The sequence below is a fragment of the Monomorium pharaonis genome, chromosome 7 (genome assembly GCF_013373865.1).
Source record: "Monomorium pharaonis isolate MP-MQ-018 chromosome 7, ASM1337386v2, whole genome shotgun sequence".
In the NCBI taxonomy this organism is placed as follows: Eukaryota; Metazoa; Arthropoda; class Insecta; order Hymenoptera; family Formicidae; genus Monomorium; species Monomorium pharaonis.
In genome coordinates this window covers 14,343,360-14,364,227 of record NC_050473.1, presented here as the reverse complement: position 1 = coordinate 14,364,227, position 20,868 = coordinate 14,343,360, and the positions used below count along the sequence as shown (strand labels likewise).

The window sequence follows — 20,868 nt, the reverse complement described above, 5'->3', positions numbered from 1 at the left end:
CCGTATTTGCACATTGCCGAATTTCACCCTCTTGTCAGTCGATACCAGGAGCAACGGCACTTAAGCGCTTTTATCAAAAATCATGTCGCACGGAAATATCGTGCGACTAACGCGACGCTTTATACGTCCGCCGGTACATAATGTATGGATACGTACGTACGTGAATAGGATGACAAACTTAACCTCCGGGCAAAGGAGTAGGATATACGGCAGAAGCTGCCACATCGGTGGAAAAGTCCGAGAGGGTGGTGGAAGGGTGGTAAGGGGAGTAAGGGGAGATGGATATACGGAGCTGCCGAACGAGGCGACAGCTGTCGATTTCGTGCAGCCCTTGTGCAGAATGCGCCAGTGGAGTTGCAACCGACTACCCATAAATAACGCGCTCGTTTCTGGAGCGCGCGCGACGAGGAAGGAGGAGAAGGAGTAGTAGTAGTAGTAGTAGTAATAGTAGTAGTAGTAGTAGTAGTAGTAAAAAAAGGAAGAAGAAGAGCCGAAGCGAGAAGTGGAAGGATGGAGGATGGCGGCGGCAACGACGAAGAGAAAGAGGGTGAAACGTCAGCGACGTTACGCGAACGTCGTCGATCGGGCGTCGCGCCGCGCGGCGTTCGTGCTCGTCGACGACGTGGCGGGATTAGTTCATTACCCGTGCGTTATACTAATCGTGTTTACGCTTCGCCTGATCGATGCGCGGTGAACGGAGGGTGATTATCCGTCCCGGAGTAGCTTTGCTACGGCGAGACGCGATGACGCGTGAGGAATCACAGGCTAGGCCAAGTCAGCCCGGAGCGTAGCGTGGACAGGATACTATTTTAACGTTGAATTTGGGTCGCTCGAAAGACGACCTCTTCGCGAGAGCAAGATGAGAAGAAATATTATCTAATGGAAAAATCGACTGGTGTCAGGAGGGCAATTTAACGCAATTATTCGCGATTTTCAAATGACGCGATAAATATTGCTCCTAGACATAATTAGTATGATTCATTGCGAGATGATGGAAAATAATGGAAACTTCCCGACGGAATAACTTCAGAAGCCTAGCACACTCATTAAGAAGTCAAAGGAAGTAGGACTGCGTGACGAAAACCTATAAATCGTTCACGTAATTGCGCGCAACGCGCTGCACGGTCTGTTATTACCGGAGACCGATAACGATAATGTTCGCACAAACCATGCGCCGTATGCCTTAACTATAGCTTTTGAGCACAAAGCCATGTAAATTTTGTTTTTGCGTTACACTTCGCGTACGGAAAACGAAATGTGCGACATAATGCTCGAGTATCATACTGAATCGAGCGTAAAATGTTTTGAATATCAGGTATATTTATAGTCGCGAGAGCGGATCAGGTCGAGCCATATACGTGGTATTTAACGCGTTCTATGTAGTTGACATACAACTAACTAAACGATTTCAATGAAAAAAATATTTTACATCAAGCAACAGATAAAAAAAAAATCTTCTCTAAATCAGTCTGTAAATATTTATTCTTTTACAACCTACATTTGCAATAAAATAAATGTCAAAGTGCATTACGCGATGTATGTAAAAACATTTTCAAATATTACGAAAAAGTTTTTGAACATTTGGTAAATATCGCGAAAACATTTTTAACAAAAAAAAAATAATAGGTCAATTACAAAAAATATTGAAGGCTGCCAATAGTGATATGAAAAAAAAAAACGTATGTATGTGTATGCGTGTATTGCGCAATCAGATAGACATTTTGTAAGAAACAGTTTCATTACGTTACGCTATTTAATTTGAAACGATGTTGTAAAAAGTTAATAGGTTAATAGTTCTAATAGGAACATATTGCACAATTCTCGGCCAATGTTTTCTCACCCGAAAGAAACCCAGACAATATCCCGGCGCTATTTCTATCTTATCTTCCTGTCGGGCGACGTTCCGGGCGGTTGTTAGATACGAACAGTTTCCACGGAAGAGCATTAGCGGCGTTATTAGCGCTAGTTAGAGGATACGCTTTGGTGAGAGATGAGAGCGGTGTATAATTATCCGGGCCTCTTCTCCCCTCGGCTGAACAGACGAGGACGACGTGTTTATGTGGCGCCGACTGAAGGAGCCTGGCAGAGTGTCTTGTATTATCTGCGACATCAGACCAGCCGACGACGACGAGGCGTTGAAGGAGGATAGCAAGTCGAAATGAGTAACAAGTAATCTAGAATTTCTTGTGCGCAGCAGCTGCACCCAAGAAATTACGAACTTGGCGATATTTTACGCGCTGCAACCAGAATTTATTATGATTTAACGGCATCACGTGATTGCGTGTACAAATGCATGCCACACCGTCGAAAGACGGACGTAAATTTGCGTTAAAAGGAAAAATAAATACGTACGTTTACCCATGAATTGCTGCAAACGAGATGCAGATTTATGTTTTTATTTAAAAAAAAATTGTGCTGCGAAATTGTTGTAAATTGCGCGCTTGATTCGCATGTGCGTTATTTCGGCCCGTAGATTCAATCAGATTCAATTAGAGCTTTCAGTTGATATCAAATCATCGTTATCAATTCTCGGGTACGTGATTAATTTTGAAAATTCACGAGTCTCAGTCAAAATTTTTTTAACTGTTTTTTTTTTTAATTTGTAACGTAAATTGCCGCGGTCATTTCATCTGCACCGTGGTCTCCGCACCCGTTAAATATATCCTTTCGAAAACCCAATGTTAACATTACGAGCAGTCTTCTCTTAGAGTGTTTAATTAAAGTGCCGAACTAAATCAGGTTACACAATAATGTACAATTCAATAATCAATACGAATTACGTAAATCACCTTTCCTGCATGGCACATGCAACACAATCACGGTACACGCTACACAATCCTATAATTTTGCGTATAGTAATGAGAGGAATTGACACTCGAATTTCCATGAAACAATTGATATGCGTTTCGATGCATCGCTAGCGCGCATCCGTATCCGCCAACATACACCACTGCCATTACCACTTCAATCCATTTTAGTTGAATTCATTAATTGTTACAATATGCATTAGACCTCGCGCAACGTGCAAGCGTTTTAAACGTTTTCGCATTAAATTTATTTCCGTATTAAATTTCCACCCACGCGTCGCGCATATAAAAAAGCAATTTCAATGCGTTTGCTAAAAGTGGAGCTAAAAGTAGTTTACAGTAGTTACTGAAAGACTGAACGTACGATAAGTTTGCGAGCACTATTCTTACGAATATACATATTTGTGAAAAATCATTTAATGGACACGAAGAAAATTTATTTACTTTCGTTTATAAGTGACTGGCTAGAATGAATTTCCATCACTTGGATAAGTGACAAGATTGAAAAATAGTTTCGTTTAAGTTCAAAGTAAAATATTTATCTTTCGTCTCTCATTTTCCTTTTTAAAACGGTATTTTAAAGCGTTGTACTTGCGGTAATGAATTTCTGCAGCATAGAATTGTAAATCTCGCATTTGCGAAGGAAAAAGCTTACTTGTGCGACCATTGTGCTTCGCATCTTTAAAGATTTTTCACTACGGTCAATTGCAAATCTCTATTCTCACCATTTAATGCCCGTCAGGCGTGTTTACGGATACGCTTAGGAAATAATGGGGAGACCTTTTACAATCTACACCCTTTCGGGCATCTTTTTATTACGGATAGAGCTTTATAACGCGCCTCGATGACGTTAGCGTACATTGGATCTCAAGCGTGAGTGCATCGTCGTAAACGCACGAACAAAGGCTGCGTTAAGTGCATAAGGCGATGGTTATACTGCTTCACGCTCTACTTGCTCGTATATTATATTGTTCGATACTTTATTGCTCTACGCACTAGGATGCGATGATGAAATAAAACGTCCGCCTTGCGCGCGAGAAATAGCCTCCCATTTTTTTTTCTTTCTGCCTGAATTAGCTCTAACACGTACTGAATAAATAAAGGAAACCTAAAAAAACAAAACTGAACGTGTCCTTTAGTGTTCTTCGTCAAAGAAACGCTTGTATATCCATCGAAAAATTTTAATTGCGTACTATACGCGAAAGAAAATTTTGCAGTTTAGGAGTAGACGATAAAAAAAACAAGGAGAACATAACAGTCCTTCGACGTACGAGTAAGTGCGAATCGAGAGTTTAATCTGACCGTTAGGAAACGACCGCCGCGGGCACCTTTCTCGCGTGTCGGCACCTTATTTTCCGCGTCAATAGAAATAAAAGTAGCCGAGCGTGCAATTTTCCTCGGAACCACGATCGGTTCGTCAAGCGAACGATTTGAACGATTACTGTGAATTCAACGAGGATTCTCGCAGGTAGCAGTAGTAGTAGTAGGCCTTTATCTCGGCGCGCGCCCGCGCGCCGCGTGGGATCGTGCAGGTGCCGGGCGTTACACGGTGGCATCCATATCTCTCTTTAACAACGTCACGATGCCAGCAGCAGCAGCAGCGAGACATCAGAGGTGTAACAGTATCAGAGTACGGACCGGGTACACGAAAGGAACTCCCCGAGCACGGTGCAGCCGCCGCTCGTGGTGGGAGTTGGAGTTGCGAGAGGGCACCCCGTACCAGTTGACACGTCGTTGGCCGGGTCGCTCGCACCCGGCAAAAGTGTCGGCGTAGCGCGAACCGACAACGACCACCGTGTCGCTACGGCCGCCGCCGTCACCTTTGCGTTTGCCTCTCTCGCCCGCATTGGTTAGTCGCCGCCGCTCGTGGTGTTTCGTGTCGTAGCCGTAGTCGCGATACACCGAGTCCGCCGCGCCGAGGAGGGGGGGACAGACCCTACGACGATGTTGTCGCGGGAGTCGCAAAGAAGGGGGGATGCTCCCCGGGGGAGCACGAATCTGCGGTGTACGAGGTAGGGGAAGTCAGCTGAACGCGGTGGTGGAACGGTGAGGGTCGAGCGACGAGAAGGGCAACCGCGCTTCCACGTCGACCGCTCTGAGCGGTTTAGTCGCGAGTCGAGTCTCACCGCGTCAACGTGGCGGCGATATATCGCAGAGTAGCCAGCCAGCGCTGGTGACGCGAGTCGTCTCTCGTCTCTTTCCTTTCGTTTCTTGCTTTCCCCCTCCCCCCTCCCCCTCATCCGACGAGCGATTTCCCCGTTTTTGCCCCCGTATGGTTTGGTGCTTGTGAAAAAAAAAGGGTGCGCATTGCGCGCACGGATATATAAAAGTGTTCGTCACGCTGAAGAAGTGCCAGCCTCAGGTGCATGGCTCCGCGTCCGAGTGTGATACCGTTGTTTCACTGCTGCGACGGATGTAGGAGGGAAAAAGTGCGACGAATCACGCAGCTGGATCGTCGATGAGCCCATGAGTCGAGGAAAGTGATAGAAAAGTGGTGCTTTCGTCGATTGTACGACCGACGGCGCGAGCGAGGATCGACCGCGAAAGATGCTGACGTCCAGCGCGAATCAGTATCTCCGTCCTGATCATTACCTCACGCCGCTACCTACTACGGTTAGTCTCTCTCGCTCTTTCTCTCTCTCTCTCTCTGCGCTCTCTATTCGCTTTTCTCTTCTCTTTTCCTTTGCGTCGCTATTTACGGAGTCCATTATTCATACCCTCCGTTCCTGTTTGTACGCCGCGAGTTAACGATTTGTCGAGATACGCATCTCTCAGCGTTTAAAGTCTTCGCGTTTAACGAGCGATATTTCTCCTCCTTGTCATTTGCATACCAACCCGCGTATGTACGTCTGAAAAAACGTTGCTCTTTCATGTCCGCCTATGTGCGTTTTTTCCAGAGAAAAAAAAGATATGCGTGAATTTATTCGTACGCTAAAGCGAGAAAATCAATACGTTGTAAATAAACGCTCGCATTTACAAATTATAACACATAATAAATAAATTGCGCGGGAGGTGGTAGTCCGCAATGAGCGTTCTACGAGTATCGACGATTTCGAAAATTGGAGTAACGACGATTGAACGAAATTAATTTTATTCGGATACACACAATCGTCATCTCGCGAATGCAACATTATATATTATTAACGCAAAGCGCAAATAGCCCAAATGCTCGAAATGCGTATGCATGAGTGTCCGCTTGAAAATATCTTTTCTAGCGGCTCATTAACGTCGCCTGTCGTCGTTTCGTTAATCCCGACGGAAACACGCGCGCCGCGTTTTACGCTCCGAAACTCCTGTAAACTATTTTGGGGACAGCGAGTGTGTATGTGTGCGCTGGCAAAGTCACGGCGTGCGTCGCGCTGATTTACGCGCGTCATAAATCAAAGCGCGATTCGGTAATACAATGCTGATTGTTGCACGCGGGGGGATGAAACGGAATGGAAAAGCGAGTGGAATAGAGCATTCGATCGGCTTTTCGGCACAGACGATACGCATCGACAGTCCTCTTACGTTTCTTGAAGATTCTCGAAAAATGTCTCTGGCATATTTAAGAGGCGTAAACATTTTCGTGCGTAATAATTTGTAATCGCCGCTCGGCAAGAAATGCAGAGCCAGCCGTTCGGTAGAAATAATTTAGCATAAATCGTCCAGCAACAGCTGGACCATTAGTCAAGTTCAAAATAGAGGTAAAGCATCGTCTATTGTTCCTAATCTCTCGCAGGAAAAATACCTGTGTCCCCACGACGTTTTTCGAAAACTTTGAGAAAGTGATCGCCCAGATCCGACAACAAAAAGGAAGTAAGAAGAAAGAGAGAAAGAAAATATATTCAAAGAATTTCAAAAGTCACGTGAGATACGGACGGAGGGGAAGTTTCTCGTCTCGGGAGGCATAAATTAGCCTCGACAATCAAAAGCCGGCGGGCGGCATTAGCGGATTAAAATATTACGTTCGAACGTTCCCGTTAACTTTCACGAGCGCAATTAATATATAGCCTCGCGTTGCCGTAATGGCCTGTTGCAATTCACGGCATTAATATCTGTCGGCGTCGCGCCATTAGTACAGACCGACCGTGAGCGCGGCGGGTTAGTGTTGCATGATCGTTGCATTTTAATTACGGCGGAACATCTGTTCGGTGGACGTATCAGTCGACGAGAAATATCGCTTCTCTATACGTTAATTATACCGAGTGCATCATCGTGACCACTTCGGAGCCGGGAGATGCGCCAAGGCGCCGATATTAAATTCCCGCACTTACGCGCTAATGACGTCTGTATCGGGCAATAGCATATTGATTATATCTCCCCGGTACGTCTCGCTCTTAACAAAAAGAAAAGAAAAGAGAAAGAGAGAGAGAGAGAGAGAGAGAGATCCCACGCGGATTATATATATATATATATATATATGCTCCGCATCATTGACGTATCATATACATTCCAGATATTCGTAGAAAATTATAAGCTCGCGCGCGCGCGAAAACCTCTTTCCACTGTCCACGATCCGTCCGTTTATCCGCAAATGCGAAGATTGTTACTCGCAATTTCACAGACATAAAAGTTTAGAATTAATATCTACGAATTTATCATTGTTAGTGGAAGTAATTCAATTTCAACGTTGACAGGTCGTTAGGAAAAAATCTGGGGACACGTCACTCACGTGAAAAAAATTTCTCGATAAATCAAAAGGGCGGGCGTTCCGTGGGATAAGTTTGTCCGACGCACCCTTTATCCACGTCACTTCTGGCTCGGCGAAAGAGTGACGCGGCGCTACAGATTGCGGTTTGCGCGTCATTAATTGGACTTGCCTCCATCCAGACGCGTCACGCGCCAAAAGTTTCGAGGGTTGTCAGATCGCGCAATGCAGCGTAGTCGATCGAAAATCACTGACGTTGTGTATTCGAAAAGAGGTCGAGCTCGTCAAATTATCAGATTTGCAACACCGACAAGTATTAATTATTACAGAGTCAATTAATGCTAACGATTGCATCATCGCGTTTATAAATATAAGAAAGTTTCGCACATCAATCAATGCTAACACAATCTTGATTGAGTTTCGAAATGCAGGAAATTATGTTGAAAAATGTAAATAGGTTTTAAAAAAATCTTTAGTTCAAATCTAAAAGACGATAAAAAGATTATAGCATCGATATGCAAATCACGTTGTTTTGGGCACAAATTGCGAATTAAAGCAAGTATATCTTGGAGAAATGGAAAGATAATTTTTGTTTTTTCGTCGATGCAACGCTCGTATATAAATATTTGAACCTCGATATGTAATTTCTCGACACATAAGTTGCACAACTCACAATTGTGTACACACAAACGCAAAACAAAGTTTTATTTGCTAAATAAACATCTTCCGTATTTTGATTTCAGCTGGATGCGAAGAAGAGTCCACTCGCTTTGCTGGCACAGACCTGCAGTCAGATAGGAGCGGATCCACCGTCCAACAAATCGTTACTAAGTTCCTTGGACAAGACATCGAGTAACCGATCATCCAAGACTGCGGAGCAGTCATCTCGTGACAAGTCATCGCCGGCGGTAACGACGTCGGCCACGGTGCCAACGTCGGCGAGCGAATCGACAAAGACGAGCTTCAAGCCGTACGAATCCTGCCTGGGGCGCGAGAAAACCTGCACCCCGACGGACGAGTCGCGATCGACGTCGAGCCACTCGACGTCCGGGCGATCGAGAACTCCTGGAAATAGCAGCAGCAGCAAACGATGCCCGAGCAATCAGAGTGCCGCGTCAACGCGCGCGGTCACGCCGCAAGGTAGAAAGACGGCGACGCCGAACGGCGAGGTCGCGCGGGACTCGCCGGTTTCGAGAAGCTCGGCGCCCTCGAGTACGGTGGACGTACTATCGACGAGTCAACCAACCGTGAGCAGTCCCTCGTTACAAGTCAAGCCCGCCTACAGCCCGGTCAGCGTGCTCGCGATGGCCGATCCGTCTATCAAGGATCTCCCATTGGGCACGTTCAAGCCCGGCCAAGTCAGTCTACCGGCGTCCACCGCCGCCTACTTGGGCTACAGCCCCAGTCAACTACCGATCGACGTGATGGCCAATTCGCTCATGTCCCATCACGCCGCCCTCAAGAACGGTATCAACCCCTATCTTTACGCCCGATTGAAAAGCACCGGCGGACCAACCGCGGCGGACGGACTGATGCCGATATGCCGCGATCCCTTCTGCACCGGCTGCCAGCTCAACTCGCACCTACTGTCGAGCCCTGCGACGGCCGCGGCGGCGGCGGCGGCGGCGGCGGTGGCCAACATCGCCAATGGCAAATTGCCGTCGGGCGCGAGCGGCGCGACGCCGGGTTCCTGTCCGGCCGGTTGCGCTCAGTGTGATCACAAGCCCGGTAGCGTTTCGCCCTATGGGTCGCTCGGCGCGGTTTACGCGCACGCGCAGCTCGCCGCGTTGGCCGCGGGCACGCAGCTACCCTACGTGTGCAACTGGATCGCCGGCGACACCGCGTACTGCGGCAAGAGATTCACCACGTCCGAGGAGCTGTTGCAGCATCTGAGAAGTCACACGAACGTGTCGGCGAGCGGTGCGACCGCCGCGACGGATCCCACCGCGCTCTCCCTGCTGCCCGGGCCACCCCCGGGCCTGCACCCCGCGACTCATCCACTGTTCGCGAGGTCTTACCCTACGCCACCTTTGAGCCCGCTCGCCACCGCGCGCTACCATCCCTACGGAAAACCCTCGCCGCTCCTGACGCCATCCCTGTCGACGCTCGGTCTGCCGCTTCCGCCGCCGCCGCCGCCACCGCCGCATCCGCACGCGACCGCCGGGCTGGCGTATTTCTCCCCGTACTCTATCTACGGCTCTCGTCTCGGTGCCACCTCTGGGATGCATCAATGACTTCTCGGCAGCGAGCATTCTCACGACAGCCAAACGTAGAGCCTCCGACCGGCGCGGCGCGGCGCGGCGCGGCGAACTGTGATTCCGCTACTACGGATTCGAGTACGTCGAACGAAGAGCACAGCGGTTCTACTGTCTACGCTTTTACTGTCGCGAATCTCCTAAGGGAACCTCTGGAGCTCCACACATCGAAGCGGTAGGAAGCGTTTTTCTCGATTACAGTGCGATGGTATACTCGGTGCGTCTTCCGCGAGCTAAGCTTTTTCTTATCTCTACCAAATAATTGGAAATCTAATATACAATCCAAAAGTAATATGCACATGAAACATCCTCTAGTTATCCTTAAGTGTTGCGAATCATTACTGTTTCGATATTGCCGTAGACAGATCTGGTATATTTTATAGATATTAAAATAATGTTTCGATATACCACACATCACTAAATTTTTTATACGTCTGACGATATTCAAGCGTTCTACTACTCTGTGAATGCTATTTTTCGATAAAAAATAATGTACTGTCTGTACTTTTGATTTTTTATTCTCAAAAGAAATAAAATACCGCCGTTATCGCGTATGCCTACCTCAGCTTTGCAAGAGTAATGATTCAATCTTGTCGTTGCATTTGAGAAATACTTTCAAGACGATTAACCCTCGTTCAGCAGTATTGAGTAATAATGCAAACAACAAGAAATTGTGTAAAACCGTCGTTTTCAGAATAATTGTAAAAAAATATGTAATATCGATTGTTTCTAATTATCTAAAAAAATGTTTATCTTACTCTTATCACTTTTTCTATTCGATAATTACATATTTGTATTTTAATAATTATTATTATAGCAAAATAGTTTAATATAGGATAAAATCAAAGTATAATAAAGGTTTTTAAAATGGTCAGGTTGCATTGTGCTATATAATATGATTAAACGGAAGAACTCAGGTATCACATTTCATGCGGCTGTAAACATTCCGCTGTCCGAGGGTTAAACACCTAATGCAAACGTCGCCAAGTTGACTGCTTTCGTCTGCTATTCGGCACTACCTTTCAAATTTGTAATTTTCATGCTTCTTTATCATTATGAGAGCATCGAGAATAAAACGTCGCACGTGTCAGCTTAGAACAGAAGCGACGAATTTATGACGAAAGCCCACATTTTAAATGTAGTTCGCGCCGGAAAAGTGCGTAACTTTGGATGTGTGCAATTTAATAATGTTATTAAATTAATAAACTCTTTTTAGAGAGCCGACAAGATTTTAATTTGCGATTAAAAGTTGCGTGACGCGCAAGAGTAAATTTTTCGATATTTTATTCGTTCTCTGTCCATCTGCTCTGTCGGACGTACCTCTCAGTATCGGATGACGAGTGCCACACCAAACGTCGAAAAACCAATGTTTAACTGTGATTTTCGAGTGAGAAAGTTGAGAGAGAAAGAGAGGGAGAGAATGCGATGCGATGCAATGAGCTTCCGCGAAAGAGATTATATGTGTGCAAATATGTGTGTGACTAGAATTTGTTAATAAACGCGCAATTACGGGGATTTTATTTCGAACGAAAATAATCGTCGCAATCAAATAGACGACATTTTGTCAAGCATTTTATTTCAATCGCTCGGCAAAATGGAGAATTTGCTTTGTGCTCTATGCAAACCACTGCGATAATTTAATCCAGAATGAACTTTGTGACAACGGTCTTTCCTTGTGTTTTTGTTAAAAAGATGAATGTATGAAAATACATTCCATATTTCGACGCGAAATTAATTTATTGTTTTCACATCATTTATTTTCGATTTATATTGTTATTAGTATTATTATTACAAGTAGTCAACTTTCAAATGAGATTTAGATTACTAAATATTTAATACTATCTTTTTAAAATATTTATATATTTTATAGCATATATATATATATATATGCTATATATATATATATAATTTTTTTAACGAGTAAATGTGTATAATTAATATTTCATAATCTGCTTTTTTCTTTGTGCAAAAATAATATACAATTAATTGTTTTAAACATATATTGCGTAATATTTTTTGTTATTGTACCGTGTACTCTTTTGTTTGGCATTTATAAAATGCACAAATATATGAATGCCAAACAAATAGAGAATCAATAAGTACACACAATATTTTTGAACATTTTATTCATTTGAAATTGATCAATGTTGCAGTGGAATAAATTTAGTTTTCATCACTTTCGACTGAAATATTCTCCGTTCTTGCGATTATGGGAAATAAATAATTGATATAATGTAATCACTATATATATATGTACTATTTATAAATTACATCAATGTCCTACTTCCTTGTAATTATTGTACATTTGTTTATAGGTATGTAAACTCTAACAAATCCCTAATGAAGAGGTAAAGTTCAGATATACATATATACATAAGTGTGCGTATATATATATGTACACACGTATGAATATATGTATAAATATATAAATATATCTGCGTCTATTTTTGCGTAACCAAAGTTTTAGTAACTATCGATATTGTCGATATTACGTAGCGTATTGAACTTTACGTATGTACATGACATTATATTGAAGAGCGACGTGAATGACGATTGCGATAAAATATTGTAATTTGTAAATAGCTTTATTAAAATGCAACGTTGGTAGTTACGATCGAAAGACATTGTGAATGTCGAGGAATTTGCTCACAATTCTGATTCTTACGTTAACTATATGTATTTCTGATTTTTATATGTGGTTAAAAAGCTTTGTATTTACTTGGCACGCGTCAGTGTCGTTATCTACATCAACTCGTCGTTATTCTATCATTGTTTTGTTCTATGTTACTCGAGAGTTTGATTCTTTTCAAAACCGAAATACAGCAAATCATTTCTTACAAAAATATAAAATTTACGTATTTATTAATACCTGCCAAAACATCCCAAAACTCGGAATCGTTTTTAGAACATGAAAAACTTGTCTTTTTTTAGTATTTCTTTTAGTGTTACATTTTTACGTAATATATTCAATGTACGCGCGATATTTTTTTATTTAAAACGATTTATTTGAAACGATTCTACATGCAAATAATATTTATGATGTTTATTATATCGAATACGGGTATGAGCATCATATAAAGTTTTATACCGAATAATTGGAGATATAAAATTGTTATTTTATTAATTCATAAAATGGTAATTAAAAATATACTATGCAATGAATACTCGATGACAAAAGATTATAGTTTATTATTCATATATAAATTAATGTCTGTTTACAATTATTCTCATTAAAATTTAAACTAATATCTTATAATCAAAAATAAATTAATCTTCGTGATTTTCTTCGAAATTCAAGACTCAAGACATATTTATTCTAACAGACATTTGCATGAAATTTATATTATAAACTCTCTTTATGACAGTGGTTTATCACGTGCGAAATGACTACATGCAGATACGTAATGAACAATTATACGTAAATTCGCCTAACGTTGAACTGACTACGTAAATTAATAATGTTCAGTCAAATGCTCCGGTGAGAATTATAAATTATGGTCGTCATCACTTCTGTCGTGTTACGGCGAAATCAATATTAGCGCACTCGCGTTTCCAGTGTAAGCACAGCCTTAATCACCGCTGCTACATTGAAATAAATCATTTGCAAAATAACAAACGATCGCGTGATAAAAGCATCGATTTCCTGATGACAACCGATGACAATTTACCGTCCCCTGGGAACTTAAATTATTTAAATTACGTCACAAAATTGATTTCTGACTGGATAGCATTTATATGCCAACTTTACGGATGGTGAAGCGCGTAACTGTTATTATATCAGATGGATCTAAATTTCCATCATCTATGGAAATACCGCGTAAACTGCAAAATACATCAATGATATCTCCTATTCGCTGCATGTCGCAAGTTATCATCGCTTTTCCATCGCACGAATGGGCCATCGATAGTATGTGACACGCGAGGCATCGCACGCGCGATAGTGAGAACGATAAAAAAAAATACAGAAGGGATGATAATTTTGCGATAAGTTAAAGAATGAAAGAATAAGAGGCGTGTTCCTTCCGCGAAGGGGGGCGTCGGTACCACGTCACGAAACAAAAAGCGGAAGCAGATGCACGAGAAGTCAAACCGGCTTGCACGTGGGGTGATTTCGCTTGCCCTTTAAGTGATTTATGGACAGACGCTGCGACTCCATCTACTTGACCTATTCACCTCGTTAGAAAGGATAATGTATTCATGAGTGGCCAACCTTAGCCGCGTTAGCTTCTATCGAATCGCAAACTACTACGAAAGCAGAAAAATAACTCTCTGACACAAAGATTCCAGTTTGAATCGCAATTGTGCTTGGACATATGGGAGCTGTCTATATTTCTTTCTAAAAGGCAGTCCTTTCTTCTCCTTTACATTGTGTAGAGAAAGTAAAAGTTGTAAAGTAAAAAAAAAACATTTTTTCTTCGCTCAAAATTGTTCTCCGCAAAGTCTGGTTAGTGTCCGTTTCCACGTGTTAATTTTTAAATATGCGCGGATAATGTTTATCATTTCCCGTCGAACGCTATAGTGTGTAACGTCTGTTCTTAGCCGTGACAAGAAAGTTACGCATCAAGTGCTTAGTCAAGAGTGCTCTTCCGGCAATGTTTTGCATCAGGGAAGGCATCGACGGCGGCAAAAGAAAGCAGCGGCACTTGCTGAAGAGTACTTCAAACGGATTAGTTGGCGCCAGTGAGAATTCAATGGTTTCCATTCGTTGGTCAGCAAACCGGTTTTATCATGTCTTTACTAACTCTTCTATTCCGCTTTTGTTTATATATATGTATATTTTTTGTTTCAATTATTACACATCTTTCTTAATCAAATATCGATTTTATTTCCTGCTCCGTCTTTGAAATTTAAAATATTATGTATAACACACGCAAAGGCATGTAAAATGTACAAAATATAAGAACAATAATATTAAGTTCACAAATAAATTTATGCCTATTTTCGATTTAAAAAGTCCTTTGAGAATTTTACCAATTCATATCTCCACATAAAACGAAACTTTAAACGAGTGCATGTGTAAATGTAATAATTCACGTTTGACCATGTTTTTTTCTCTTCAAAGATTAAGATTCAGAATTGTGATCACATCAATCTGAACGGAACAATCAATAGGAACAAATAGAATGTGATTAACTGACCATATATATATATAAATACATATATACACGTCGACGTCAAAGCGATTACCACCCTATAGATCGACAGCACCCTATAGTTCTCGCAATTGGAGTTGAGGCGAAACGTAGAAAGGGATTTACGTGGAAAAGGACCGGAGTAATCCAATGCTTCGATAAGGACCGAGAGGGGTTAGGCCGATACAACATTGCCGCATAAACGAATTAGACAGCGTAACACAGTTAGGCTGATTGGTCGCGCGCGATTAGGAAGCAATTACCTCCGGTAAACGAGATTATGTGGCCGCAGGCTTCGCCATTTCGCATCACTCTCTCATTTCGGGCTCCTTCGAAAACTACCCTGCAAATTAATCCGGTTTCACCAACAAAATTATTTGGCGAAATCTCCGAGAGAGATATATTGTCATTTAGGAAATACGGTGCGTTAGCGGAACAGCGTCGACACGTGGTACATATGTAATTAATAATCGGCTATATATCAAAGATTTTAAATATAATTATCATGCACGAAGATAACGTTTATGAAACAATACAATAAAAATGCTTGTAAAAATTTTTATTAGTGCAATAAATAAAGAATATTGACGAAAGATGGCACTGCTACGTCGCACATGCATCTTTCTGGCACATTGCTGAATGCGACGGGAGTTCAGAATAAAAAGTAAGGCGATCTATAGTTTCTCCCGTAAGCAATTTGATACGAACTGACAAGCCTCCGAGCCACCCCGACCGAGGCTATAAGGCTCTGCCTACTCTGCGTTAAGGGCAAGACAAACGATGCGTCAACGTAGCCCAAGTAGAAGAGATTAGTCTCAGAATGATGAACGGCGTCGAAAAAGTACGGCGCGCGCTCCAACTGTATATTACAAGGCCGTAAAAGGCGGGATAGCCACACGAGAGGAGGATATAGCTTGACGAGAAGAAACGAGCAACGACGACGTTCGCAGCGTGGTTACTCGCAATTAGTCAACTTTTCCCGTACCGCGCGCGACCGTGTCCGGTGACCACGCTTATTTATAGCCCTCGGGATACACGTGTGAACACGAAAGTGGACGCGGACAGGAACCGTGACACGGACGCTGGGACCGCGCGCGTCAGGTTCTCGGTATTGGGGCAACTAAATCTTCAATTTCGCGAACAAAGAAATCGTCGAGGCGCGAAGAGTCGTCGCGCAAAGCACGGAATTACGACACGCTTCGGAGATCGCTAAATTCATAATTCCACATCGCGAACGTTTTACTTATGAGCGAGCACACGCCGCTCGATGTTGCCGCGTCAATTGCCTTCGCAACGCGGCGTCACGCTCTCCGATGTGTACCTCCAAATCTGTGTGTATTGAATTTCCGAAATAGTGCCGAGTAATTGTCTACCTAATCTCTCGATGACGCGGAGTGCGGCCGCCCCGCGTCAGTGACACACGTGCGTGCGTGTGTGCACCGTTGTGCGTGCCGAATCTCTGGATGATTTCTTCTCCTTTCATTCGCCGGTAATCGATTATTATACGGCGGACATTTCCTTCGAGTTCGAATGGACGTAGCCGTCGCGTAACCGCCATTGTAGTCCGTGGCCCCGGGGCGAGATAAATTGTGTTGTACAAATACCCCATAACGACCGCGAAAAGCTTCGGAACTCGACTAGGGTGAGAATTGGCCCCGTTGCAATGGCGAGCAACGAAGAGTAAAACCGATAGCATACAGAATCGCTCCGGGAAGCTAACTGTCCTTTGATTTCTTTGTTCGCCGCTATTTCTATTCAATTCCCGATCGTCACACCGCGATACCCCGCCAATTTTTTTTAATGGGTACGCTTCATATAACAACTCCCTTCGGTTCAGTCGCGCGGAATTTTTATCGCTTAATAACGTTGAAATATTGCCAATTAAACTTAACACGATTGTACGTGTAACAGAATGCAATTAATGTAATATTGCATAGGATTTTCCGTGCAGTTGATGTAAATCTCGCTCGCGATCACTTATTAAACGTGTTTTGATACAAAGTACGTATGCTACGTGCTGAATTTGTTACAATTTAATTTCTACCTTTACTTTCTTATCAAAAACTCGATAGCAATATTTATACACAAGTTTTATAAAATTTAACGTGTAATCTGCGCACATATGATATCTTCCGAGAAGACGCAGAACATATATATACGTGACTTTAATATAAAATGGTGCTGCATTATCATCCTTCCCTGACTCAGCATTTTGCTCCGCTCGACCCTTCACGTATATGCCTTCTCATTAATCTTTCTCACAATTAATACTGAATGATTTGTCTATCCGATAACCGCCGTATTTACCGAAAACCATAAAAGCAAGAATGAGAAATTAAATTTCTCAATTTTTGTGTTTTTCTGTTAATAAATTAAGATGGTATTCAAAAATTAGATTTCCAAAAGTCAGAACAATTACAAAAATTGTAATAATAATATAGAACTATTAGAATTGTCATTTGTAAAATAATTTAATCCAATCATATAAATATTTTTAAGTCAAAGTAATTAGATCAGAGCTTGATATACATTTTTTATCTGGTTTATTAAATACGTGTGGGAGTAGACAAGCCGCGACATCTAGATATTAGAACGAAAAATGTAAGCTCTCAATCAGTCGATCATTTCATCGCATTTAATTTTCTCCTTAAATATGATTTTTATATAAAATTTGATAAGTAAAAATTAAATTCTCACGTCGATAGTTTACAGAATTTTTCGTCAATTGTCTTAAATGTTGAAAATTTTTATATACAAGCTTCTCCTATCGTGAGACTAAACGATCACTTCCGCCAATAGCAAATGATAAGTAAATTATAAGCTACTCACCCTATGGCCGCTCCGTCGTCGCTCGATGCCTCCCAGGCCTCCTCCTTCTCCTCCTCTCGGTTTCTTTGTTGCAGTCACGTCATACTCACTCGCGAAAACGCGGTTAATTACGATCACGCGACACTCTCGACGTTAATTGTTCGCGACGCGCATTTCATTATATCACGACGAAAGCATAAGACGGGAAAGATACGATCGCGCACAAAATTACAATGTCCGCTCGACGTCTCGAACGGCAAAAAGAAAACTCCAAAAACGTACAGATTTCAGGCGAAACCACGTCCACCGGCAAAGCTGCGTCCGTTACTCCGTATTGCTTTCCGTTCTGAAAAAAAAGAAAAACAAATGACACATGTATACGCTCGCATTTTAAAAGGATCGCTATTTCACGTTATGAAGTAAACGAACAAATATTGTTTTTTTTTTGCTGTCAGTTTATCGACACCGCAAAGACCCGCGTCCGTAAGATTTTTATGCCAAGTCGACCGAGTAAATCAAGCGCGATCGTTGGATGTAGTATAATGGAAAAAAAAAAAAAAACCCTGGAAAGAGGAATGATTTATCATAACAGGCTTATAATTCTATAATCTACAATCTGATCGCGTAATGAGGATCATTATCATAATGCTTGTCTTCGAGCCGGGCCTGATCACCCTGCCCTGAAATCTGTGATCATTTCCGACAACCCTCCCAGAGCGCTCCGACGCTGCATGATTGCACGTTTATATGATTCCTGTTATTTTCAATCATTACTCTTTCGCCGGTTTCCTTGCGCGCCCCTCCCTCCCTCGCCGTAGCCCCGCCATCAACAGGTAATTGTTATAATGAACAGCGAAATAATAGGCTTAATCCTTGTGTTGGTTTCGTGCTTTGTTTCGAGAGGCGCAGCCCGTACAATAGAATGATTCGGTAAATCTATTCGACTGAAAAACATTCTCGTTCTGTTACGCATTCGTGCGCTCGTTATCTGTACAGATTACTCTCTGCTCCCTTTCTTTTTATTTATTTATTTTAATGCGCACTGACAGCAACGCTGTCAGAATTAACAACATATTTTCTTGGTTACGTAAAAATAAAAGGACTCTTTCGCGAGCAGATACTTAATCTGTGCTGCGATATCGAACGACTAATCAACCAATCAAAATTAACGCGATTGAAGCTTTTAATTTCGCGGCCGTCAAAATTTGTCGCCCATTGCACCCGTACATAAAACTGAAAGATCGGGACAATAAATCCCCAGAATATAATATCGGAGTACCGGCAACGACCCGCAAGTGGGGGCGTTGCGCGTCGAGTTAGGCGCTAGCGTACCGGATATCCGCCGAAAGATCATGCGACGGGGCCTGCGAGCTCCGGGAAAGCGCGCCGTGCCCGCACTCTCCTTCAGGGAACACGTCAAGTCGGAGGCGGTTCTTGGGAGTCACTTGATCTCTGTAAAATTGAGTAGTTGTATTAAATCAGTGTTAGTCAAGATAGTGTAATTTATTTGAAAGAGTACTTACCTGTATCCTAGTATCCTATGCCACGGTCTCTGTGTGCGCACCCCAAGTCCGAAGAACCTTCCCGGTCTACCTTCGCAGTCACGTGATACGACATCCTGAAAAGAACGAATGCCGCGTGATAGCGGCTTCCAATTAGAGAACAGGAGTTTCGAGAGTCATTAATGCAGCCATACGAGACATTCGGTCTCTTGATCTCCCCGTAAAGTAACTTTGCATTTAGAGGATCTTTCAAAACATAGTCCGCGCACAGTATCATTATTACAGACCGTTTATTGAAACCGAGTGGACGCATTGTTAAAAAGGGAATTTGATCAAAATAACATATCGCAGCAGCCAATAACGTTTCGCTTTTGTACACGGCGTTTTATTTTCTGATGCGGATATTTTCTGTTACAATGCAGGCACGTCGAGTGCTGCTTGCTGAATGAAAGAGAGAGAGAGAGAGAGAGAGAGAGAGAGAGAGAGACGCGATCGTACAGAAATACGATTACGCAGTATTTTCATAGGCAGCATTTGATTCGTTACGATTATTGAAGATGAATAAAACCATTAGTCACTCACCACTGTCGCTTTCCCTCGGCTCCATCGTTGTTTCATCGGCAGAAGTCGAATTAAAATGATAATCATCCGTCGTTCCAGCATCACTCCCTGCGATTCACTTCGCCGCGCACAAATAAACAAACGCGCGCGCGATCGCTTGTTGCTTCACGCACACGGCCGATTACAATCTCGCGAGTCGCCCGCTTTTTCTTTCTCTCGACACTTCGCGACCTTCGTCTCCCCTTTCATGGTACTCCCGAAGTCCCGAAACGTTTACTGCACACAGGCCGACGGATAAATTAACTCGGGACGCGCGCTTTCGTCACCTCGTCGATCCGGATACGTTCCGAATGTTCCGATGCTGCTTAATAAAGGTGCCTTTTCACGCTGACGCTCGACGCTCATTTTCAGCGTCAAAAGACATCACGTGACTAAAGATGACGAATGGGTATCTTTATTTTTAGTCACGTGTGGTCTTTTGACGCTGAAAATGAGCGTCGAGCGCAGAGTGAAAAGGCACCTTAAAATGACGTCACGCATAACGAGCGATATTTATTCTCGATATTCCGAATTTATTTTCGCAATCAATCCGCACTATATCTAAACTCAACGGTCGCGCGGAGGTTAATTTGCGGCTCTGTCGTGCGTTCGTTGTCGTTATCGATTAACAACCGTGTCGAAATACGCTAAAATATGACGGAATTCCGTCACTGATCGTATGGCGACGGTCATGGCTATGTCTCCCCCCCCCTCCCCCTAATACGGCGTCGCGTCCCAATACATGCTGCCACTGCCGAAAATTCAGTCGACGTTACCTGGACCAGATCTACATTGGCGAATTTCGGAACACGGCCCGCTCGACATTCGTCCTACTCCGTCGATTCGTCTCCGTGTCCGGCGTTACGGCGTCATTAGCGCCCCCGCGTTGTTCCCGCGCTCGTCAACGAGAGAACGCAGCCGATCGCGGTAGTCGTCGCCCGGGCCGATGGCTCCGACGCTCGCCGGCACCTCGCGCGACGCTCCCGGACGCCCGGATGCCGTTGGTGAGCCCCGCGCGGTTCACCCGGGACGCATAACGCGCGAAAACGCGAGGAAAGTCCGCCGTCGCCGCACCCGCCACTCGCGCCGTTAGACGTCTCGACGAAAATTGGACGAGTACAGGACCGTTGTGCC

The 20,868-nt window shown here is 43.3% G+C and overlaps 2 protein-coding genes across 2 annotated transcripts; one reads left to right on the top strand and one right to left on the bottom strand.

Annotated features, from left to right (window-relative positions):
• The first annotated feature begins 4,534 nt into the window (after positions 1-4,534).
• Positions 4,535-9,812, top strand: LOC105828560 (zinc finger protein Elbow). The gene is made up of 2 exons (XM_012666938.3): positions 4,535-5,420; positions 8,181-9,812. Exons 1-2 carry the CDS (start codon positions 5,355-5,357, stop codon positions 9,669-9,671), a joined length of 1,557 nt encoding a protein of 518 aa, XP_012522392.2. The 5' UTR covers positions 4,535-5,354; the 3' UTR covers positions 9,672-9,812.
• Positions 9,813-11,449: 1,637 nt separating this feature from the next.
• LOC105832506 lies at positions 11,450-20,116 on the bottom strand. Its single transcript, XM_012673523.3, has 4 exons — positions 19,717-20,116; positions 19,156-19,250; positions 18,965-19,084; positions 11,450-17,978 (listed from the first exon to the last, which is right to left on the bottom strand). The coding sequence occupies exons 1-4, from the start codon at positions 19,795-19,797 to the stop codon at positions 17,957-17,959; spliced, it is 318 nt and encodes a 105-aa protein (XP_012528977.2). The 5' UTR covers positions 19,798-20,116; the 3' UTR covers positions 11,450-17,956.
• Between the last annotated feature and the right edge of the window lie 752 nt (positions 20,117-20,868).

Bases quoted from the DNA above. Each gene is read 5' to 3' on its own strand.
- LOC105828560 (XM_012666938.3), top strand. From the start codon at position 5,355: ATGCTGACGTCCAGCGCGAATCAGTATCTCCGTCCTGATCATTACCTC. The intron at 5,421-8,180 runs GTTAGTCTCTCT...TTTTGATTTCAG, and splicing joins TCACGCCGCTACCTACTACG to CTGGATGCGAAGAAGAGTCC.
- LOC105832506 (XM_012673523.3), bottom strand. From the start codon at position 19,797: ATGCTGGAACGACGGATGATTATCATTTTAATTCGACTTCTGCCGATG. The intron at 19,251-19,716 runs GTGAGTGACTAA...CGTTCTTTTCAG, and splicing joins GCCGAGGGAAAGCGACAGTG to GATGTCGTATCACGTGACTG. The intron at 17,979-18,964 runs GTACGCTAGCGC...CTTTTTTTTCAG, and splicing joins GATCTTTCGGCGGATATCCG to AACGGAAAGCAATACGGAGT.